The sequence below is a fragment of the Danio rerio genome, chromosome 5, assembly GCF_049306965.1.
Source record: "Danio rerio strain Tuebingen ecotype United States chromosome 5, GRCz12tu, whole genome shotgun sequence".
Lineage (NCBI taxonomy): Eukaryota > Metazoa > Chordata > Actinopteri > Cypriniformes > Danionidae > Danio > Danio rerio.
Genome location: NC_133180.1, coordinates 13,447,390 through 13,465,922, shown reverse-complemented (window position 1 = coordinate 13,465,922; position 18,533 = coordinate 13,447,390). Strand labels below are relative to the sequence as shown.

The following is an 18,533-nucleotide window of genomic DNA, read 5'->3' as shown; positions in this document are numbered from 1 at the left end:
AGGATGTTCTAAAACTGCATTATTAAACTCTTCTTTGTCAAAGAGCTCTGGCCTCAGTTTGATACCTGTGGAGTAGCAGCCCTGGCTATTAATTTCCATGGAAGCTCTCTCATCACTCTCCATCACCAGCCTGCTGTCGTCAGCCTCTTTTCCCCCGAGGTCCGGCCGTGCCGTGGGTGAGAGCCACAACAGGTGGTTGTGCTTTCTCAGATGACGTGCAAGAAATAGATCCGATCCAAATATAGAAATGTCCTGAGGCAGGTTTCCTACAGGCAGGTGATAATACCTGTAGAGAAAGAAACAAACAACAACAATACAGGACATGAGTCGAAAGACAGCATGCTTTTTGATTTTTGGAGGGTTTTAATGGGTTATTGTGTGAAATGTTTTATTTTATTAATAGCTTGATTTATACAAAGTTTGAGTTAAACTTTTTTTAGTGTAATGACTGCTGAAAATTCAGCTGACAGCACAAGAATTTATTTATTTTTTTAAATATAAACACTTTATTTTTAAAATATATTCAAACAGAATATACCTTTAGTCATTTAGCTGATGCTTTTGTCTAACTTACAACTGAGAAGCCATTCAGTGACTCAACAAGAAGTGGCAATACACACAAGAAGTGCTAATTACACAAAGGAACTGTTAAGGTTGATTTATACTTCTGCGTCAAGCACACATGTATGGTCCAGCGCAGCCTTCATGTGGTCTCATAGCCCTCACAGTGGCTGACACCAACACTGACACGCACATCGCAAAAAAATGTAACTACACGTCACAACGACGAGTAACGCAAGCTCTGTGATTGGTTGGCTAGGTAGCGTTGACGAGTGGGCGCGGGGCCGAGAACTGCAGGTGAGCAGCCAGCCCATTGGAGGGAGTGTTTACAAGTGTGGAGAAAGAAAACTGGGAAAGAGCTCCATTTAAAAACTTTTGTTTTGTATTTAGCTTATGATTAAAGTTGTTGCACATCCGCCTGTTCCTGCCTCTGAGTAAGAGAGTTTTAGTTACCTGTACATTAAGGTAGCATTCAGAAAAAACAAAACACCCGTGAAGAAGCTCGACACAGAAGAACTTAAAAACCCACTGCCAGCTAGTGTTTCAGAAATGTCATGCAGAGCAAAACAAAAAGCACACTGAAGTATAAATGCAATACTACGTGCAAGGGATGCGCTGTCATGGCAATCACTCGACGCAGAAGCATAAACCAGGCTTTACGGGCCGTTCTCACAGAGTGGTACGGAACGGTGCAGTTTGGTACGCTTTTATGGCCATTTCCACTGTTAAAAGCTACCAAAAAGCAAACCATATTGTACCACTTTTTGTGTATCCTTTTGAAAGGGTAGCCAGCACAACAAAAGTGTATCAAAAGACGGAGCAGAAGGTGCAGCTGAATGCTATTGGTTTACAGATACGTCACTCGCATGTGCACAAGCAGAAGAATGAAAACAAAGATAGCAACATTTTTAAATACACAGCCGAGACATTACACCATAAAAATACATACAGTTGAAGTCAGAATTATTAGCCCCCTTTTGATTTTTTTTCTTCTTTTTTTATCTTTTTAAAATATTTCCTAAATTATGTTTAACAGAGCAAGGACATTTTCACAGTATGTCTGATAATATTTTTCTTCAGGAAAAAGTTTTATTTGTTTTATTTCGGCTAGAATAAAAGCAGTTATTAATTTTTTAAAAAACATTTTTGGGACAAAATTATTAGCCCCTTTAAGCTAATTTTTTTTAGATAGTCTACAGAACAAACCATTGTTTTACAATTACTTGCCTAATTACCCTAACCTGCGTAGTTCATCTAATTAAGCCTTTAAATGTCACTTTAAGCAGCATAGAAGTGTCTTGAAAAATGTAAAGTAAATTATTATTTACTTTCATCAAGGCAAAGATACAATAAATCAGTTATTAGAAATAAGATTTTAAAACTATTATGCTTAGAAATGTGTTGAAACAATCTTCCCTCCATTAAACAGAAATTGGGGTAAAAAATGAGGTAAATGGGGCAAGAATGAGGTCAACTGAAACTTTCTGTCGTACACCACACCTACCATTGGTACCCTTTTGGTAGTGGAAACGCAAGCCTGATAAAAATGACCCGTACTGACCTGTACCGTTACATACTGTATCACTAAGTGGAAATGGGCCATTAGTGCTCAGAGGATTAAGTGCCACAGTAGGGAAGGGGAGTGTTATAGAGAGAAGAGTGTTTCTACAGGTGGTTTGTCAAGCCCACTCACCTGTGTAAAGCACAATTTATAAATGCACACTGTTGTATTTATTTATTTATTTATTTTTAAACATGAAGTGATTGTAAGAAAGTGTCTGGTGCAAATGTGCAAAACTGTGGAAAAATGTGCAAACCAGTGTTGGTAAAAATGGTAAAGTACTTGCTAAAATAAAAGTACTTGTTGGTAAAGTACTTGCTAAAATAAATAAGGAGAAATGTAAAAATGTAATGCAATTAATAAAAATGCAAAATGTTACAAAATTTCTGAATTTACAATCAAATAAATGCAGTGCCTAAAGGGCTTCAAAAACATTTAGATTAAATCTTAACTGGCTCAATGGTAATGATCTACAAATTTAAAACGTATCATTCAGATCTAAAAAAAACCAAACAAATAAAAATAACAATAGATTTTTACCCAAGTCAATAAAATGTAATATAAATAAAAACTGTATGACAAAAACATGTGATGTACCTGGCCATATCAAAAGCCTGTGAAAGGCAGCTGTCCAGGTTCAGGTAGTGTTTAATCATGCGTCGAGCTCCGTGCCTTTGCCAGTCCAGTACATTATAGCTGATCTCATCTATAACGTGAACTGGCACCACCGGGAACTCCTCCAGTACAGTCATACCGGCCGCCAGACGCCGCAGCTCCCAGTTGGACTGAACAGCAATCAGGGTTGGACCCCGGCGCTCCTCCTGCACACATACAAAAACACAACTGTTGGTTCTCTATTTGACTGATGTTGAGTTGGTGTTTTAACCCATGTGTGCTCTTGGGGATGTTTTCATCCACTCTGAGGTGATTTTGAATCTTAATTTAGCCACAACTTCTCTGTGATTCAGCAAATGGAGACAAATCTTATTTTGACACATATTGCCTACCCTTTCGTTATGTTGGGAGCTGTTTTTGGGTAGTCAATTAGAACAATGCACAAGGGTTAAATAACATGTCAGCCTTTACCTTGTAGTTGAGGAGGATGCGCTGCAGTGCACGGTAGATGGCTTTGATGTCATTTTCAGCACGCACTTCAAACAGATGTTTCTCGGGTGGCAGAAGCTCCTCTGTGGTTTTCTCCAGCAGTGCTGTGCGCTCGGCTCCATACAGTGAGTTCAGGTTGGGCATCTGATTACTGCGGACCTACATTTGATGTCAATTTTAGTAGTATAAAATGTCAAATAGGTCTAGTGTATCATATGACAAAAGGTCAAATGTGTTTCATTGTGAAGCATTGTGATCTTTTACAGACAAAGAGCTTATGATGATGATACACAACTCCATGTCTGCTTTTGAGTTTAGGTCCCAAAAGCACTGATTTCACCAAACTTAAACATGAGAAGTGCCTATAGCAGTTTCAGATCTTTAACATTTGAGAATTAAGAAATTAGGAAACCATATTTAACTTAATTCAACTATAATTTATTGTTTTTATATTTTAGTTCCACTGAAATATTGCAATAGTAATATTTATTTTGATTAAAATGTTTATTAAAATATTTGTTCAGTCATATTTATATTTAAATACAACATGCTTGGTCAAATTGTCTAGCACTTTAACAGGATTTTATCTTTTTTTTTTAAGAGCCTCTATTATGCATGAAAAAGGTCATATTTTTTGGTTTTAGGGGATTACCAACAGGCTGATATTCATGAAAGGTCAAAAAACACTTTGATTGTCTTAATATATGCATTAATTTTTTACCTAATTAACATCAACAACTCCTATATAATTTGTTCAGAGAATAATTTGTTCCCAAATCTCTTGGTCTGATGACCCAGCCTGTTGCGATTGGTCGACTGCGTTCAGTGTAAGACAGAGAGAAATGCCCATCAACAGTTTTGCAGTAGCCAGAGTGCAGAGTATGTGTGTGAGCCCAATGCAGCAGTGCATTAAAGCAATGCAGTTTAACAGCAGCATTTTGCTCTATTCTTAAACATAAGTAAAAACAGTGACACACATTCAGTATTACCCCAGTTGTAAAATGTGAACTAATTTTGTAAAAATAAACTTTAACCACTGACTCTTCACATGCTTGGGTAGGGAAAGTAACACTAACTTTCCCTCACACTTCAGAGCACAGCGTCTTCGCCACATGATTCAACCGGGATCTGCTACAGTGTTTGTCTTCTTCTTCTTTTTTCTACAGTGTTTGTGGGCAGGGGGTTGTTGTTGGGTTTGCGAGTGCAACAAATGGGCGATGTCACGCAAACACGACTAAAGGTTTGGATTTATTTAAACCACTTTGAGTCGACTATTTTATAGAGGAATCAATAGTTTTAAGCATGATCCTCTTTCAGATTTAAACCTTTGCTAGATATTTCACTTCACTTAGAGCTGTTACACATTGCATGGAAGGTCATTTTTTAAAAGCCATAATAAGGGCTCTTTAAAATAAATTTAAAAATCACAACTTTTTTTTTTTAATCAAATAGATCACAATGATTTTTTTTCTCTTAATCAGGCAGCCATCTTTTATTGTCTACTAACCAAAACCTAACTGATATTCTAATTTATTGGACATTTCTATTAAAGAAATTTCTTTAATCTACAACTAGGCTGCATGGTAAACTATATTGTTTGGAGGAAATGTGATTATTATTACAAATTTTGTCCGTTATTACAAATTTGTGCAAGAAACCACAAGACCATGCGCTATGGGCACAGCCAACGGGGTTTTAGGTACTTGCTTTACAACCTTTTGTTTTTGGCTGACTGCCTTAATAATCCGTTTAAGAAATTATACCACTTTATCTCCATAGGCCATAACACCACAACCTGACATTGAAGATCTAGCAGCAGCAAAAGCAACTGACTGAAGCATGACATGTGGCTTGTGTTGTGTGCATCTGGAACAAAAATCTGCACTTAAACATGATGCAAAGACAGCTTGAGGAAACAGCCAACAAATCATGTTATGAAAAAAATTGCGAGCTGAAAATCTCGGGTACGTTTTTGTAAATCTATAGTTTTGAGTATGACCTGATTTAAATTAAAATGTAGACCTTACCGTGTCCAGAACAAAGATGCTGGCTTTGCGTTGCGATGGTATGAAGAGGCCAAAGAGAGCCTTATGACCCTGACTGTGATGGTACAGGTAGATGTGCCTTACACTGCCTGTAACACAAATCATCACTGCATTATTTACTCACTCTTTACTTGTTTCTTTCTTCTGTTGAACACAAAAAAGATGTCGTGAAACTTCACATGGAAACCACTGACTTCAATGGTATGTGTTTTTCCAACTATAGATGTCGATCATTACAGCTTTTTGGCTTTTTCAAAATATCAAAATTGTGTTCAACAGAAGAAACTCACAAATGTTTTAGAACCACTTGAGGAGGAATTAAATAAATTGTTTCTGTGAATCTTCCCTTTAACTCAAACATCTTGAAGAACATCAGCCACTAAACAGATCCATTACAAATGTTCAAAACTAAATAACTAAGCTACAAACACTGAAAGTGATTGGGTCACCTGGCTCAAGGTAGCTAAACTGGGCCAAGGATCTCATCTCTAGGTGCTCCAGGTCAAAGGTATCCGCCTCTCTGCCAGCCAGGTCTCTGACCACATGTTTATTGACCATACACATGCAGCCCAGCTGGACCAAAGCCCGGAACAGCAGAGGAACCTACGGGTCACAAGAGAGGACATTAGAAAGTAAGATATTTCAATTACAAGGTGTCAATGCACCATACACTGTTCAAGGTTATAATAGTTTTGGATTTTTCATTAGTTTTAGTTTATATTTCGTTATGACTTTTTGTTTTAAATTCAGTTAGTGTTAATTAGTTTTTAGAGGTAGATTTACTAGTTTTTGAATTTTGAATTTCAAAATTTGTATTTGTAAATTTTTGTATTTTGAATTTGCTTAGTTTTAGTTTAGTTTTTATTAGTTTCAGAGTTAGTTTTACTTATTTGTTTTTTGTAAATTAAGATATTTGTTAGATGCAAGATTTAAAATCATCAGATCAAATATTGTATGATAAATAATCAACCAAAGGTTTTTGACACAAGAACACTATCATCTATCACTACCATCTACCCATTCACAATTTCAAATATAACAGTCCATAAGAAAATCCCCCACTGATAGCCAACCTGCCTAATTAACCTAACTTAGTTAATAAAAAAATTATATTTCACTGAAAGCTAAATACTAGTATCTTGCAAAATAACTAGAAACATATTATATACCGTGATAATTGTGACAACAAAATAAATTATTAGTAATTAAAAACTATTATGTTTCAAAGGGGCTTAAAAAACAAATTCCCTACCTTATTTAGCACTTGGGAAATATTTTTAAAAGAATTGGATTTCACAGGAGGACTAATAATTCAGATTCAACTGTATATCTATAATATTCCTGCCTATTAAAGGGCAAAATCTTACCTGTGTCTCATAGACGCCCTCAATATCAGGAGCCGAGAGGTCAGCATTGATTTCATTGATGTGTTCCTGGTACATGTCCTCAGGAACAGTATACTGGTACAAGAAACACGCCACACCAGAGCGAGGAAGGATCCGGTTCACCTGGCGAATAAAGAGATAAAATTAAGATTAATCCTGAATCAAGAGTGCAATATTCATAAACATAATCATGTTGAATCACTGCAACACTCATTAAAATAGATATGCATTTACCTGGAATCAAAGACTAAAAAAAAAAAAATTAAATTAAAAAAAAAAAAAAAAAAAAATATATATATATATATATATATATATATATATATATATATATATATATATATATATATATATATATATATATATATCAAATTTAAAAATATAGTAGAATGTATTTCTTTGGAATTATACAATTTTACATGATTATGGCAAAGTTACATGATTATGGTTATTGTAATTATAAATATGAACATTTATAGCATTAAAATGAATGATAAATAATATTATTCTAATACACATGAATAGCACTAAATTAACTTGCACGCAAGAAAGATGATGGATGCACATCACAGAGATTATGCAAAGAATAAGCGGTTTAACTTTTTGACAGCATACCTTTTTGCAGGTAGCAGCCTCTTCTTGCTTAGGCACTCTCTGGTTGACATAAAACACTCGAGGGATGTTGAGTTTCATGCAGTGGAGGTCACTGCCAATGACGGCCCACAGCTTATAAAGGCCTGGGTGACTGGTCTCTGCAATCTGGAAGAGAGAATAAACACACAGACAATGCAATTTAATAATATCAAAAGAATATTGCATATTGCCAATCAAAAGTTTAGAAAATCAGCAACATTTATATATATATATATATATATATATATATATATATATATAAAAAGTGCTTTTATTCAGAAAGGATGCACTGAATTGCTTAAAGTTGATAATTCAAGACATTTATAATGTTATAACAGGCTTCTATGTGAAATTAAGTAGTTACTTTGAATGATTTATTCCAAAAACAATTGTTTGAAAATAACAGGACTAAATCAGCACATCAGAAATAATTTTTGAAGGATCACGTGACTCTGAAATTAGAGCAATGACACTGAAAATCCAGAAAGCTGCCATAGTAATGAATTACACTTTAAATTAAAAACTGTTATTTAAATTTTGTTGTCTCTTTTAAAACATTTTTCATTAACTTTGAAAAAAAATAGTTTGAATCATAGTGAATGATCAAGCAAATTACGTTCGCATTAAAGCTTTAAATATCAAGACTAATGTACCTGTACAATCTGCCAAGGCATGTCTAGAATACTGCGAGCGGTCCTCCGCAGGAAGCTGCCAAGCCCAGTTGTGGGTCCCCCACGAATAACACCGCCTCCAGTCGGCTGAGATTCTCCATCAATCAAACGCCGCCGCTTCCGACGTTCCTTTCTCTGCCGAAGCTGCAGCTCCCATTTTTTCTTATGGTAGCGCAACCAGACTAATATTTCCTCCTATGCAGACACGCACACAAATACAGACACATTTCTTAGTTTTTGGCATGTAATAAAAAATACACAATCTCATGTTATGTCAATTAGGTTTACAATCTGCCTCCAAAACTTTTATCTGAAAAAATCTGTTCAATTTAGATTTTTTGACAGTTCACAGCCACTGTTCGATCAAAAGCCAAACTCCATATTGCTGTTGGATTGTCTCACAAGCACTTTTATTTTTGCAGATGTACTTTTTAAATCCCTCAGGACATCCTGCAGCAGAAGCCAGAGCATAACAAAATCATCTTTACTTCTTGAAGACTCTGTTGAATTTTATTTTATTTTTTGCAAAAGAATTAATACACATCTGACTCTGTGTGCAAGGTTTCTATCCAAATATTTAGTAAAACAAATTCAAAGAAAACAATTTCATACAGTATGAAAAGACCTTTATAAAAGGTTTAAACTTCCAAAAGGTATTAGAAACAATGCGCAACATATGTTTCTCTTGATTTATCCTGTTTATTCCAATTTTAATTAATATTTTTCCCCAAGATATTGATTTGGGTGTACTAATTTTTGGACTGCGATCTTTAGTTTTTTGTTAGATTAGTTCCAGTTTTACTTTGGTACTGACTAATCTAATTTACATGCACAAATATATTATAGCAAAGCATCCTATGGAAAATGTTATATTAAAATAGAGATCTGTAAGGAATGCACTGCTTCACGCTGAGCCCTGTATATATAATAATGCTGTCTGTATTACCCGGGTGGCACCCATGGCCGGTGGTGGGCCCAGTATTTCTCTCCAAGACTGTGTGAGTTCTTGCTCTTGAGTCTCAGTCTGACTGTCCTCTCCTTGAGAGATCCTCTTCCTCTTTGTGCTGATGAGGATAGCAGGCTGCACGGGGCGCTGAGGAGCAGCCAAATCCTCCATATCTGGAGTCTCGCCTGCTGCTAGAGTTTGTTGGGCCACCTGAGAGAGACAGGAGAAAAGGTGTGCATACAAAAGCAGAGTTGTAGGAATGGTGAGTGCGACTGTAGATGTACCTGTCTCTTTCCCTCACTGGTGAAGAGCTCGCTAATCTTCTTCTGCTTGTAGATGTCATTCTTTTCCAGAAGTTTCTTGTGCAGCCAGTCTGGATGGCGTACTCTGGGCACTGGGTTTTTAACCTGAACAAAAACAGTAATAGACTTCAAATACAGCATATTTTTTTCTCTATACACTAAGGGCCCTATCATACACCCGGCGCAATGTAGCGCAAGGCGTGACGCAATTGTTATTTGCTAGTTTCAGCTTGGCGCAAGAGTCGTTTTGACAATTTGCTGCAAGCTGTATAAATAGCAAATGCATTTGCGCTCATAGGCATTCTGGTCTAAAAAAGCAGGCGTGTTTTGATGCGTTGTTGGCGCGTTGCTATTTTGAGAAACTGTAATAGTCTTTTCTTTAGACCAGAACAAACCTGCTCTAAAGTCTGGCGCAGAGTGCGCCTCACTTACACGCTGTTTAATACATATATAGGATATAAATATAAAGGATTAAAATATTACAAAACATTTTATTTTCTAGCCTACATGAATTTAAAAACCACTGCCTTGAATCCTTCATCTCGGGAGGCTTTTTCAGTTCATTCAATTTGCTTTTGTAAAATGTTATTATTATTAGCAGTATTATTTATAATATCCATATTTATATTTGTCTTATTTAAAACAAGCTTAGATTAGTGTCAGGTTTTAGACCATATGGGGCATAGCAGGTGTATTTGAAATAACTCAGTATTTTGACCACACTTCGTTATTATTGTTCATTTATTCGTTTGCTGGAAATTAGAACTGAATTTAGAAATAGTTTTGAAACAAATCTTTGCGCTTAGCAAACGAAATTAATTATTTATTAATTTAGGCTAATTGATGTCTGTGCGTAAAGGTTTCCCAATCTACGAGAGCAAGAGCGAAAGTGAACTTACTTTACGCCATGTAAATAGCAAATGCGCTTATGGCGCGACGCAAGGCTCTTAAAGGGAATGGGAGATGAGACTCTGATTGGTTTATTCTCAAAACACACCTATAACTCATTAAGAAAATAAACTCAACCCTTTTAGACCATGTGCCACGGCGCGAAGCGGATTTTCCCATCCTTATATTAGAAAATATGGATTCTGACACGCCCTGAAAGCGTCTGCGCCCTGCGCTTTCCATTTTGCGCATGGACCGTCAAAATAGAGCCCTAAAGATTTGAGCAGTCACAACCACTTGGAACACTGTACAGTGATGGGAAAAACAGCATTATAATTAACATCTGTTTAGCTGTGCTTTTACTGAATGAGAACTGTGCTATGTCTGATAGATCGCACTGTTATGTCTTTTTTTTTTTAATTCTTTTAAAACCTCTTTTAACACATTTTAATCTGTGTTTAATTCATTTTATTCTCTGTAGTTTTTATTTTTCATACTTATTTTATGTTTTTTATTCTCTATATAAAGTGGAACAAATTCAAAGTGGACAGGGCAACATAGAGAAACCAAATTAACAACAAAATGTACACTTATATTTCTGCATCTGGAAAGCGCTTTTTTTTTTTTTTTTTAAGATCAGTATTCATGTATTCCCTGGGACCAAATACAAGAACATAAAGGGGTTGAAATGACAGTGGACATTTATTTACTTGTTGTAGAGCCGCAGGGATTGTGATGATTTTCTGAATAGCACTGCCCAAACGCTCAATGTAGTAACTCCAGTCCAGAATCTAACATGGGGGAACAAACCATATATGAAAAACTGTAAAAACTGCAAAGTAATATTTCTTCGATTTTACTCATTGTACTCACAGATCTAATGTCAAGGTCATGGAGACTGGGCATCTTCAGCCATTTCCGTAGAAAATGCTTTTTAACACTCTCTTCAGCCTGAAAAATGGCTAGCGGGATTGCCCTGAGTTGGAAAGATTAAAAAAAATAAACAACAATGTATTATTACTAGTGGTGGGCTTTATCAGCGTTAACGTGCTGCGTTGACGTGAGACTCTTATTGTGCGATAAATATGTGTGTGTGTGTGTATATATATATATATATATATATATATATATATATATATATATATATATATATATATATATATATATAGCCGTTAATCTGTTCTTACAGTTGGGTTGGGAACTGGGTCTATACTACGCAAGCTATGATGATTTTCACTTTGATATTTTACCACAGATGTAAATCTGGCCGAATTGCACTGTAGGTACAAACCTGTCTTCAAGTCTGAGTGTATTCCTACTGTGAAATTACCACATCAAACATGACATGCTAACATGGATGCAGCTACGAAGCCTCCGAGTTTGCTTTAGGGAAAATTTATTTTTAAGAAGCCTCTAAATGGAAATCTCGACAAAACTAAGGTTGTTTGCACCTTCTGCATACAGTATATCAAAAATATTTGATATCAGATATCAAAAATATATATATCAGATTTAAAGCACAATTTCATATGCAAAGATTTTATTTGAATTTGAATATTCAGTCTTTCAGTCAAATACAGATGCCATACTGCGTTTTTAATTAACAAATAAATAATATTTAATTTTGTAAACTGCATATTCCTGTTCATTGTGGATTAAATTAAGTATTGGCACATGTTAAATATATCACAAACATTCTTATTCTTATTAATAATACAATTCTTGATAGTAGTTTTTACAAATTATTACTGCAATAAGGAATAGGTTTACTGTATGAGTTCTTCTAGTCTCAAGTACCACCTAAACGCAAGGCATCCCCTAGCTAATGCAGAAGATGCCGGGCCAAGCAGCGATGTAGTGCAGAGGAAGAGTTGTTGTCAAACTACTATGTTTGAGTGCAACCGAGGCAAGCCCTTCAGCACAGCTTTATCAGCCAAGCTAACTAATCTACTCGCTCAGTGGATTGCCACTAGCTGACGGCCCATCAGCGTGGTTGAAGATGATTGGCTCGAGCTTGTTCTCCAGGTGGCCACAGGTGACTCATATTACAAACTACCTGCAATGCGAACAACCATGAGGAGAATACATGACCAGCATGCCGTAGAGAAAACTGCAAAAAACGAGAAGATGGTAGAGGCGAGGGGTGTAGTCACAAACCATAAGCGCTGCTCGGCTTTAGAATTCTAAACATAGGTTTTTATCAGGGTACACACGCTGGAGCCGCATGTTAGCAGCTTTCTGCAGCGCCCAGCCACGACTCAGGACAATGTTCAGTTTTCTGCCGTGCCACAGAGCGCTATCTTGATACTTTCATATTAAATAACATGGGAATGTGCATGTGTGTGTTGTGTGCTACTTCCAACTGTCATGTGCGAACCGTGTCACATCCTTTGTGTGACCTGCTTTACTGTAAACCTTATCGATGCCAACTGAGAACTTCACTCCTTCGCTTTAGGTAGGCTACGTTATGTAATTTTAAATGACATAATTTAATTTAATAACTTTGCTTATTATTTACCACAACACCACAAATTATCACCACATTATGTTTGCTTTTTGATGATCGCTAGTTGTTTACTACTAGTCATAAACGTACTCTGATCTACTTTGTCTGTTAGTTAGGTGTGATGAAAACAGAATTCATTCATTTTCTTGTCGGCTTAGTCCCTTTATTAATCCGGGGTCGCCACAGCGGAATGAACTGCCAACTTATCCAGCAAGTTTTTACGCAGTGGATGCCCTTCCAGCTGCAACCCATCTCTGGGAAAACATTCACACACACATTCACATACACACTCATACACTACGGAAAATTTAGCCTTCCCAATCCTTTGGACTGTGGGGGAAACCGGAGCACCCGGAGGAAACCCACGCGAAGGCAGGGAGAACATGCAAACTCCACAAAGAAACGCCAAAAATGAGCCATTTTAGTTTAGATTAATTCCATGAATACAGTGAGAATAATCTAGATTTAAAAAAATTATCTATGCCCACCTTTAATTATTACAATAATTGGTTAAATAAATTAAACATAAAATCAAGAGATCCTAAGAAAAGAAAAGTTCATTCATGGCCCCCTAACATACAGAGATGTTTTTTGTTTTTCTTTCCATTCCCCATGTGCTCACCTCTCAGTGACAGGCGAGCCCTCTGGTTTGCGGGAGATGACATATCGACAGCTGAGGCCGGCGTCCTTCACCATCTGATCGCCAAGAAACTCAGCAAGACGTTTGGCGGTGCTAATCGAGGTGGATTTCTGTTCACCATAATCTTCCAGTTTACGAGACATCGAACGGTTTTCCGAAATCAGCTCAAACAACTCTGCATCTGGCATGTTAGCAGCCTTAAAAACAAAATAAACAATCATTTTAACCAAGTACCATTTGCATTTATTATAATTAAATACATCAGTGATCATTCCCATACTGTTCCATTTAAAGATACGTAAGATTTAGTAACATTTGTCGACACCTTGCTGTAGAGCACATCAAGCCAGTAGTCAGCCACTTTAGCCACAGAGGCGTAAACCTCTTCCAGAGTTGTGCCTTTCAAGAACGCCTCGAACACAGACGACTGGAAGATCTTAATGAGCTGAAGTTCTCCTCTCCTCTTCACTTCAAACCCCTTCAGCTCTGCCAGAGAGCCGTCCTCATTGAACACAGCATATCTGAGGATAAAGAAGATAAGAACACAAGACAAAACAGTATCACCATAGATACAAAACAATGACAAAATGTTTCATGAGAACTTTAAATTTAAATGCACCAAAATACCAAAAATATAATACATTTTAAGATGGAAGCAAAGAAATAAACTATTTTTTAAAAGAAACTAAGTTTTTAATCGAATTATATTATATTCCCACCCCTACTGTACCCCCTACTTGGGATGGAGTAAAAATTCTGCACATTATTAAATAAAAACTAAACTACTGTAGGAATGACAATAAAACCTATAATCAATCCATGCAGTGATCTATTCAAGTAGCATGTTTTCAACAGTTTTGCATTTATGAGACGGTTTAAAAATAGATTTACTGATTCAGATTAGAAATGGGATTTGCTTTTACTTTAAATTTGCTTTTTTACAGCAGTCGAGTGTTTGAAATCACTCCTTTTTGTGACCAGACTCGGTTTAATATCACAGAATGAGAAAGAAATCATGCAATTTTTTAAGTATTTAAAACAGTGATATAGGCTAAATCCATTTACATTGCAATTATATATATATATATATATATATATATATATATATTTCACGCTTATAAAATACCCCAAATGACTGTAAGAACACAAATAATCCAGATATTATTCTAGATATCAATATATTATATGTGAAGAAGTGATAGCAGATGTCTTTTCTTCAGTAATCTACATATGGAGTTTATGCTAGTGATGTGTAGATCAATACTGAAATATTGATACCTCTGATACCAGATCTTTATGCTCTAAGATCGATTCTCAAATAAAAACATTGATACGTTTGATACTTCAGTAATTTGAGGTAATTAATATTATTAACTGGAACACAGTGGAAAGAAACTAAACCGTCAAGATCTCGCTTAAATAATATGCGCTTGGTGGGAACTACTCTTTTTCTTTCACCTGGGGAAATGCATATCAATGGTCACAACAATGGCAGAGCAAGAGAGCAAACGTAGCATCACATGGGGCTATTTGTGCTCTACAAACAACCAAGACGTGGTTTCAAATGTTTTGCCATTTTATGATTTTACACAAATATTTTCTTTTTTTGTTTAAACGTACTTGTATATGATTGCATCTCCATATGATTGTTTTTTTTTTTCCTGTTGTTTTCTTAGCTTGGCTATATTATAAATGAGGTCACTACCTCAATATACCTCAGAATAAAAAAAACAAATACTGTTTTGAAGCTATGATTTAAAATACACTACTTTTTTTACATTTATTAGACACATAAGATATATCAGCATACAGTATTGGTATCGAAGGCATCGCCGATACCAGTCTGATTTTTTTGCTTTATTAACAAGAACCAGCATGTGCAGTTTCATTATACAACACTTCACATTCCTTAACCAGAAGGATTAAATAAGAAAAGAAGGAATTCAATTAAAATAATAATAATAACAATAATAAAGAAAGAGAGGATACATAATTATCAAATTACATACAAATCTATTACACATATTTGTTCAATTTTAGTCATTAGCAAAACACGCAGACACGCTCCATAGTGATAAATAGATGCCGTTTCCCAAACATAATCTGTACACGCCAGTGAACACTCTGGCCTTCGGGTGTGTGTTTGAAAAGACATCCATAATAATAATAATAATAATAATAATAATAACAATAATAATTTCTTAAACAAGGCAATCTTAGTGAGTTTTCTTTAAAAGTTTAGTTTGTGTGCAAGGGCGCCCTCTAGCGAAATAAGAAATATTACAACGTGTGATCACAACAGTATCTCAGAACTCTTTAACTCTGCTCCTGGACACCCACAGCCCTACAAAGGTCATTTTTAATGTGCTTTAGCACATCTGCTTATGTTTTTTTTTATGATCCTTGATAATACTTTGATCCTATGATAATACGTTTCTTTAAAGATAGACGCTGTTTTTGTCTCTCAGTGTATACTCATGAATTATATCATCATTATCCTTCTTGCAACAAATACCAGAAAACATTGTGATGTATTAATTAAGTCCATCCCTGCTGTGTCTTATCCAAATATGCTATCAAGAAGTGCTAATTAAACGTAATTTCAGTCGACTTTATTCAAAATCTATTCTTGGTATAATATTTTGAGCTGCCAAAATTTCAGTATATCACTACATTTGTTTTTAGGGTTAAGATTTCATCCTAAACGAGTTGCAATGAGAAATCTTCTAGAGACAGAAAATCTAGTTCTTAAGAGATTTTAAAACATTTTAGTAATGATCTGAAGGTTTGCTCACCTTTTCTTTAGTTTCTTTCCCTCTTCTTTGGAGGCAGGTAGGATCATAGCCAAGTACGGGCCATCAACTTCAAAGAAGATACTGTTCTCAGCTCTGGTCTCATAGGTAAGAGACGCAGCGTCCACCAACTCTTGATACTGATGATTTGTGAAGCCCTCCTACAGTGACAAAAGGATAAAAAAATAAAAATTTTGGGGTTATCATTTGTAAATCATCTCTTCCGTTTCAATATACAATCAACCTGCTTATTGATCATTTTCAGTCACAAAAAATGGGCCACAACAGCAGCTACACTGTGATCTCTATAGAAATTCAGCACAATTTAATTACATTTCCATCTCTTTCAAGCTCGAATATTTGGATTACATATCAACATAATGAAACAGATCACATGATCACAAACTGTGAATTGTGGGCGCTTGCGATTTATATACTGCACCCGCAGGCATTTAAAACAGTCATGTCCCTGTCAGAGCTACAATTCAGCAATGCTTACATCTATCTTGTGTATATTCCTCAGCAATTTAGTCATTGGTGATGCCGTTAAAGTGCGTAAATATCTGCGTTTATATTTCATGTCAGTTTCTTTTGATTAGACTAATTCTTTATAGCTATTCTTTCAATTCTGATATTTATACTTTGACTTTGCATTTTGATTAATACTTTAATTTAGGGATGCACGATATATCGGTGACCATATCGTTATCGGCCGATAAATGCTATTTTTAAAACTATCGTTATCGAGCCGATGTCTAAATTAGGCTGATATCTTTAAGCTGATAAATTACGTAATTGTACAGAACTGCCTGCCTCGCGCATATGTGGGCGAAACATGTTCAAACTTGTCCAGTGCACTATAATGGAGCCCTCCTTACATTGTTTATTCCTTCAAAGTCCGTCCTTCCTTCATGTGGTATTGCTGTGCGTTAATAACTCAGTAAGTTACCATGTTCCTTATCATTGTAGATATGTTTGATAGAGTGCCATTTTGTATTTTGGTTTAAATCACCTCAGGACAAAAATATAACATGTGTAAACATAACAGCAGCGCTGCACATGTGCTAAACAACTTTTTAGGTTGTTTGTAATCTAATATGATTATTTGTTATTATCAACGCGTTGCTTGCCATGTGTTGTTGATGTAAGATTGTATTCAGTTTAATCGGAATAATCATAGATTATAAGGAGCGCGCGTGAGAGCGGTCACCGTGCACAAACACACACTGATCTGACAGGCTTTACCGCAGCACGGGGGAGAGGTGCGTCCTCAACACGCCGCCACAGTCTGTCTTTATATTATGCTCTGTGTTTGTCACAAAGTCATCTGCGCCCACAGTTGAGTGAAACTCACAGAGATCTATCATAAACTTTTGATTAATCATTTTCCCGCAATTGACAGCAAGAACGAACGTAGAAGCATTGTCTGATTGACAAGCAGCAGCTACATGTGTTTAAAATAATCTAAAACACCAAATAGGACAAATCTATACCGCATTTTCTTAAGTAAAACTTACTATCTGTATCTAGATTTTTGCTTGTACGGTGGCTCTGAACTGTCAAAACAGCTCTAAAAAAGGCTCTTTTATTTTCATTTTATTTAAAATATATCTAACTTGCTTGTTGATTAAATCCTATTTTGTTATTTAACCTATAATTTTTATGCAACAGTCAAGTTGCATGTAAATTTGCTATGAAGAAAAAAAATGTATTTTTGCATGCTGATTTATGTGAATTTAGGTCTATAATCACCTTGCAATTTTGAAATCATAGCTTTTTTGCTTTGAGTATAGACTATTCAGTTCATAAGAGCAGTTTAATCTTTTATCAAGTTTGCTGTATAAAATTATAACATTTTGAAATATTTATAATTATCGGCCTATATATATTAATATATATATATATATATATATATATATATATATATATATATATATATATATATATATATATATATATATCGGCCTATAATCTGAAGAGTTATCGGTTATCGATTTCGGCTAAAAAATCTGTATCGGTGCATCCCTACTTTAATTGCACTTAATCTGCAAATTAAAATAGAAACTGTATAAAAAGCAAACGCTGATGTTACGATTTGGCAGAGATATATACATTTCTCCTTTCTGGGTGTTCTTTGTTGGAGATCATTTCTGTAAAAGCGCAGTACATAGTGGTTACTAAAACTATATCTTATCGCATGATAATTATACGGCTTTTGGCTCAGCCCGTGACTTGGCCGTCAGTGAGGGATACTAATGTTTTGCCTGCCAGGGTGTCGTTCCTCTAATAGTGTGACATCACATCAAAATTATCATTACTGGTCAAATAAGAAGCAAGATAAATTACCTTGACCATAATATTGAGCATGGCTCCAGGATAACTAATGGTCACCTTTGGCTTCTTCTCATTGGTGGATTTGATGACAAAATTCTCAGGAAAGGTATTGGGAAGAACACACCATATACCATCAGTGTCCAACTCCAGAGGCCTCCTGAAAATCAA

General features: G+C 35.6%; 1 protein-coding gene across 1 annotated transcript in view; it reads right to left on the bottom strand.

Annotated features, from left to right (window-relative positions):
* The window catches only part of pole (polymerase (DNA directed), epsilon), a 57,709-nt gene that overhangs the window by 17,006 nt on the left and 22,170 nt on the right, over positions 1 to 18,533 (bottom strand). The window contains 16 exon segments of the mRNA NM_001128523.1: positions 66 to 286; positions 2,720 to 2,943; positions 3,209 to 3,385; positions 5,254 to 5,360; positions 5,721 to 5,874; positions 6,639 to 6,779; positions 7,269 to 7,412; positions 7,940 to 8,152; positions 8,904 to 9,113; positions 9,188 to 9,310; positions 10,804 to 10,884; positions 10,967 to 11,069; positions 13,222 to 13,436; positions 13,565 to 13,760; positions 16,035 to 16,192; positions 18,378 to 18,522. Coding sequence (NP_001121995.1) covers positions 66 to 286; positions 2,720 to 2,943; positions 3,209 to 3,385; positions 5,254 to 5,360; positions 5,721 to 5,874; positions 6,639 to 6,779; positions 7,269 to 7,412; positions 7,940 to 8,152; positions 8,904 to 9,113; positions 9,188 to 9,310; positions 10,804 to 10,884; positions 10,967 to 11,069; positions 13,222 to 13,436; positions 13,565 to 13,760; positions 16,035 to 16,192; positions 18,378 to 18,522 — 2,612 coding nt within the window.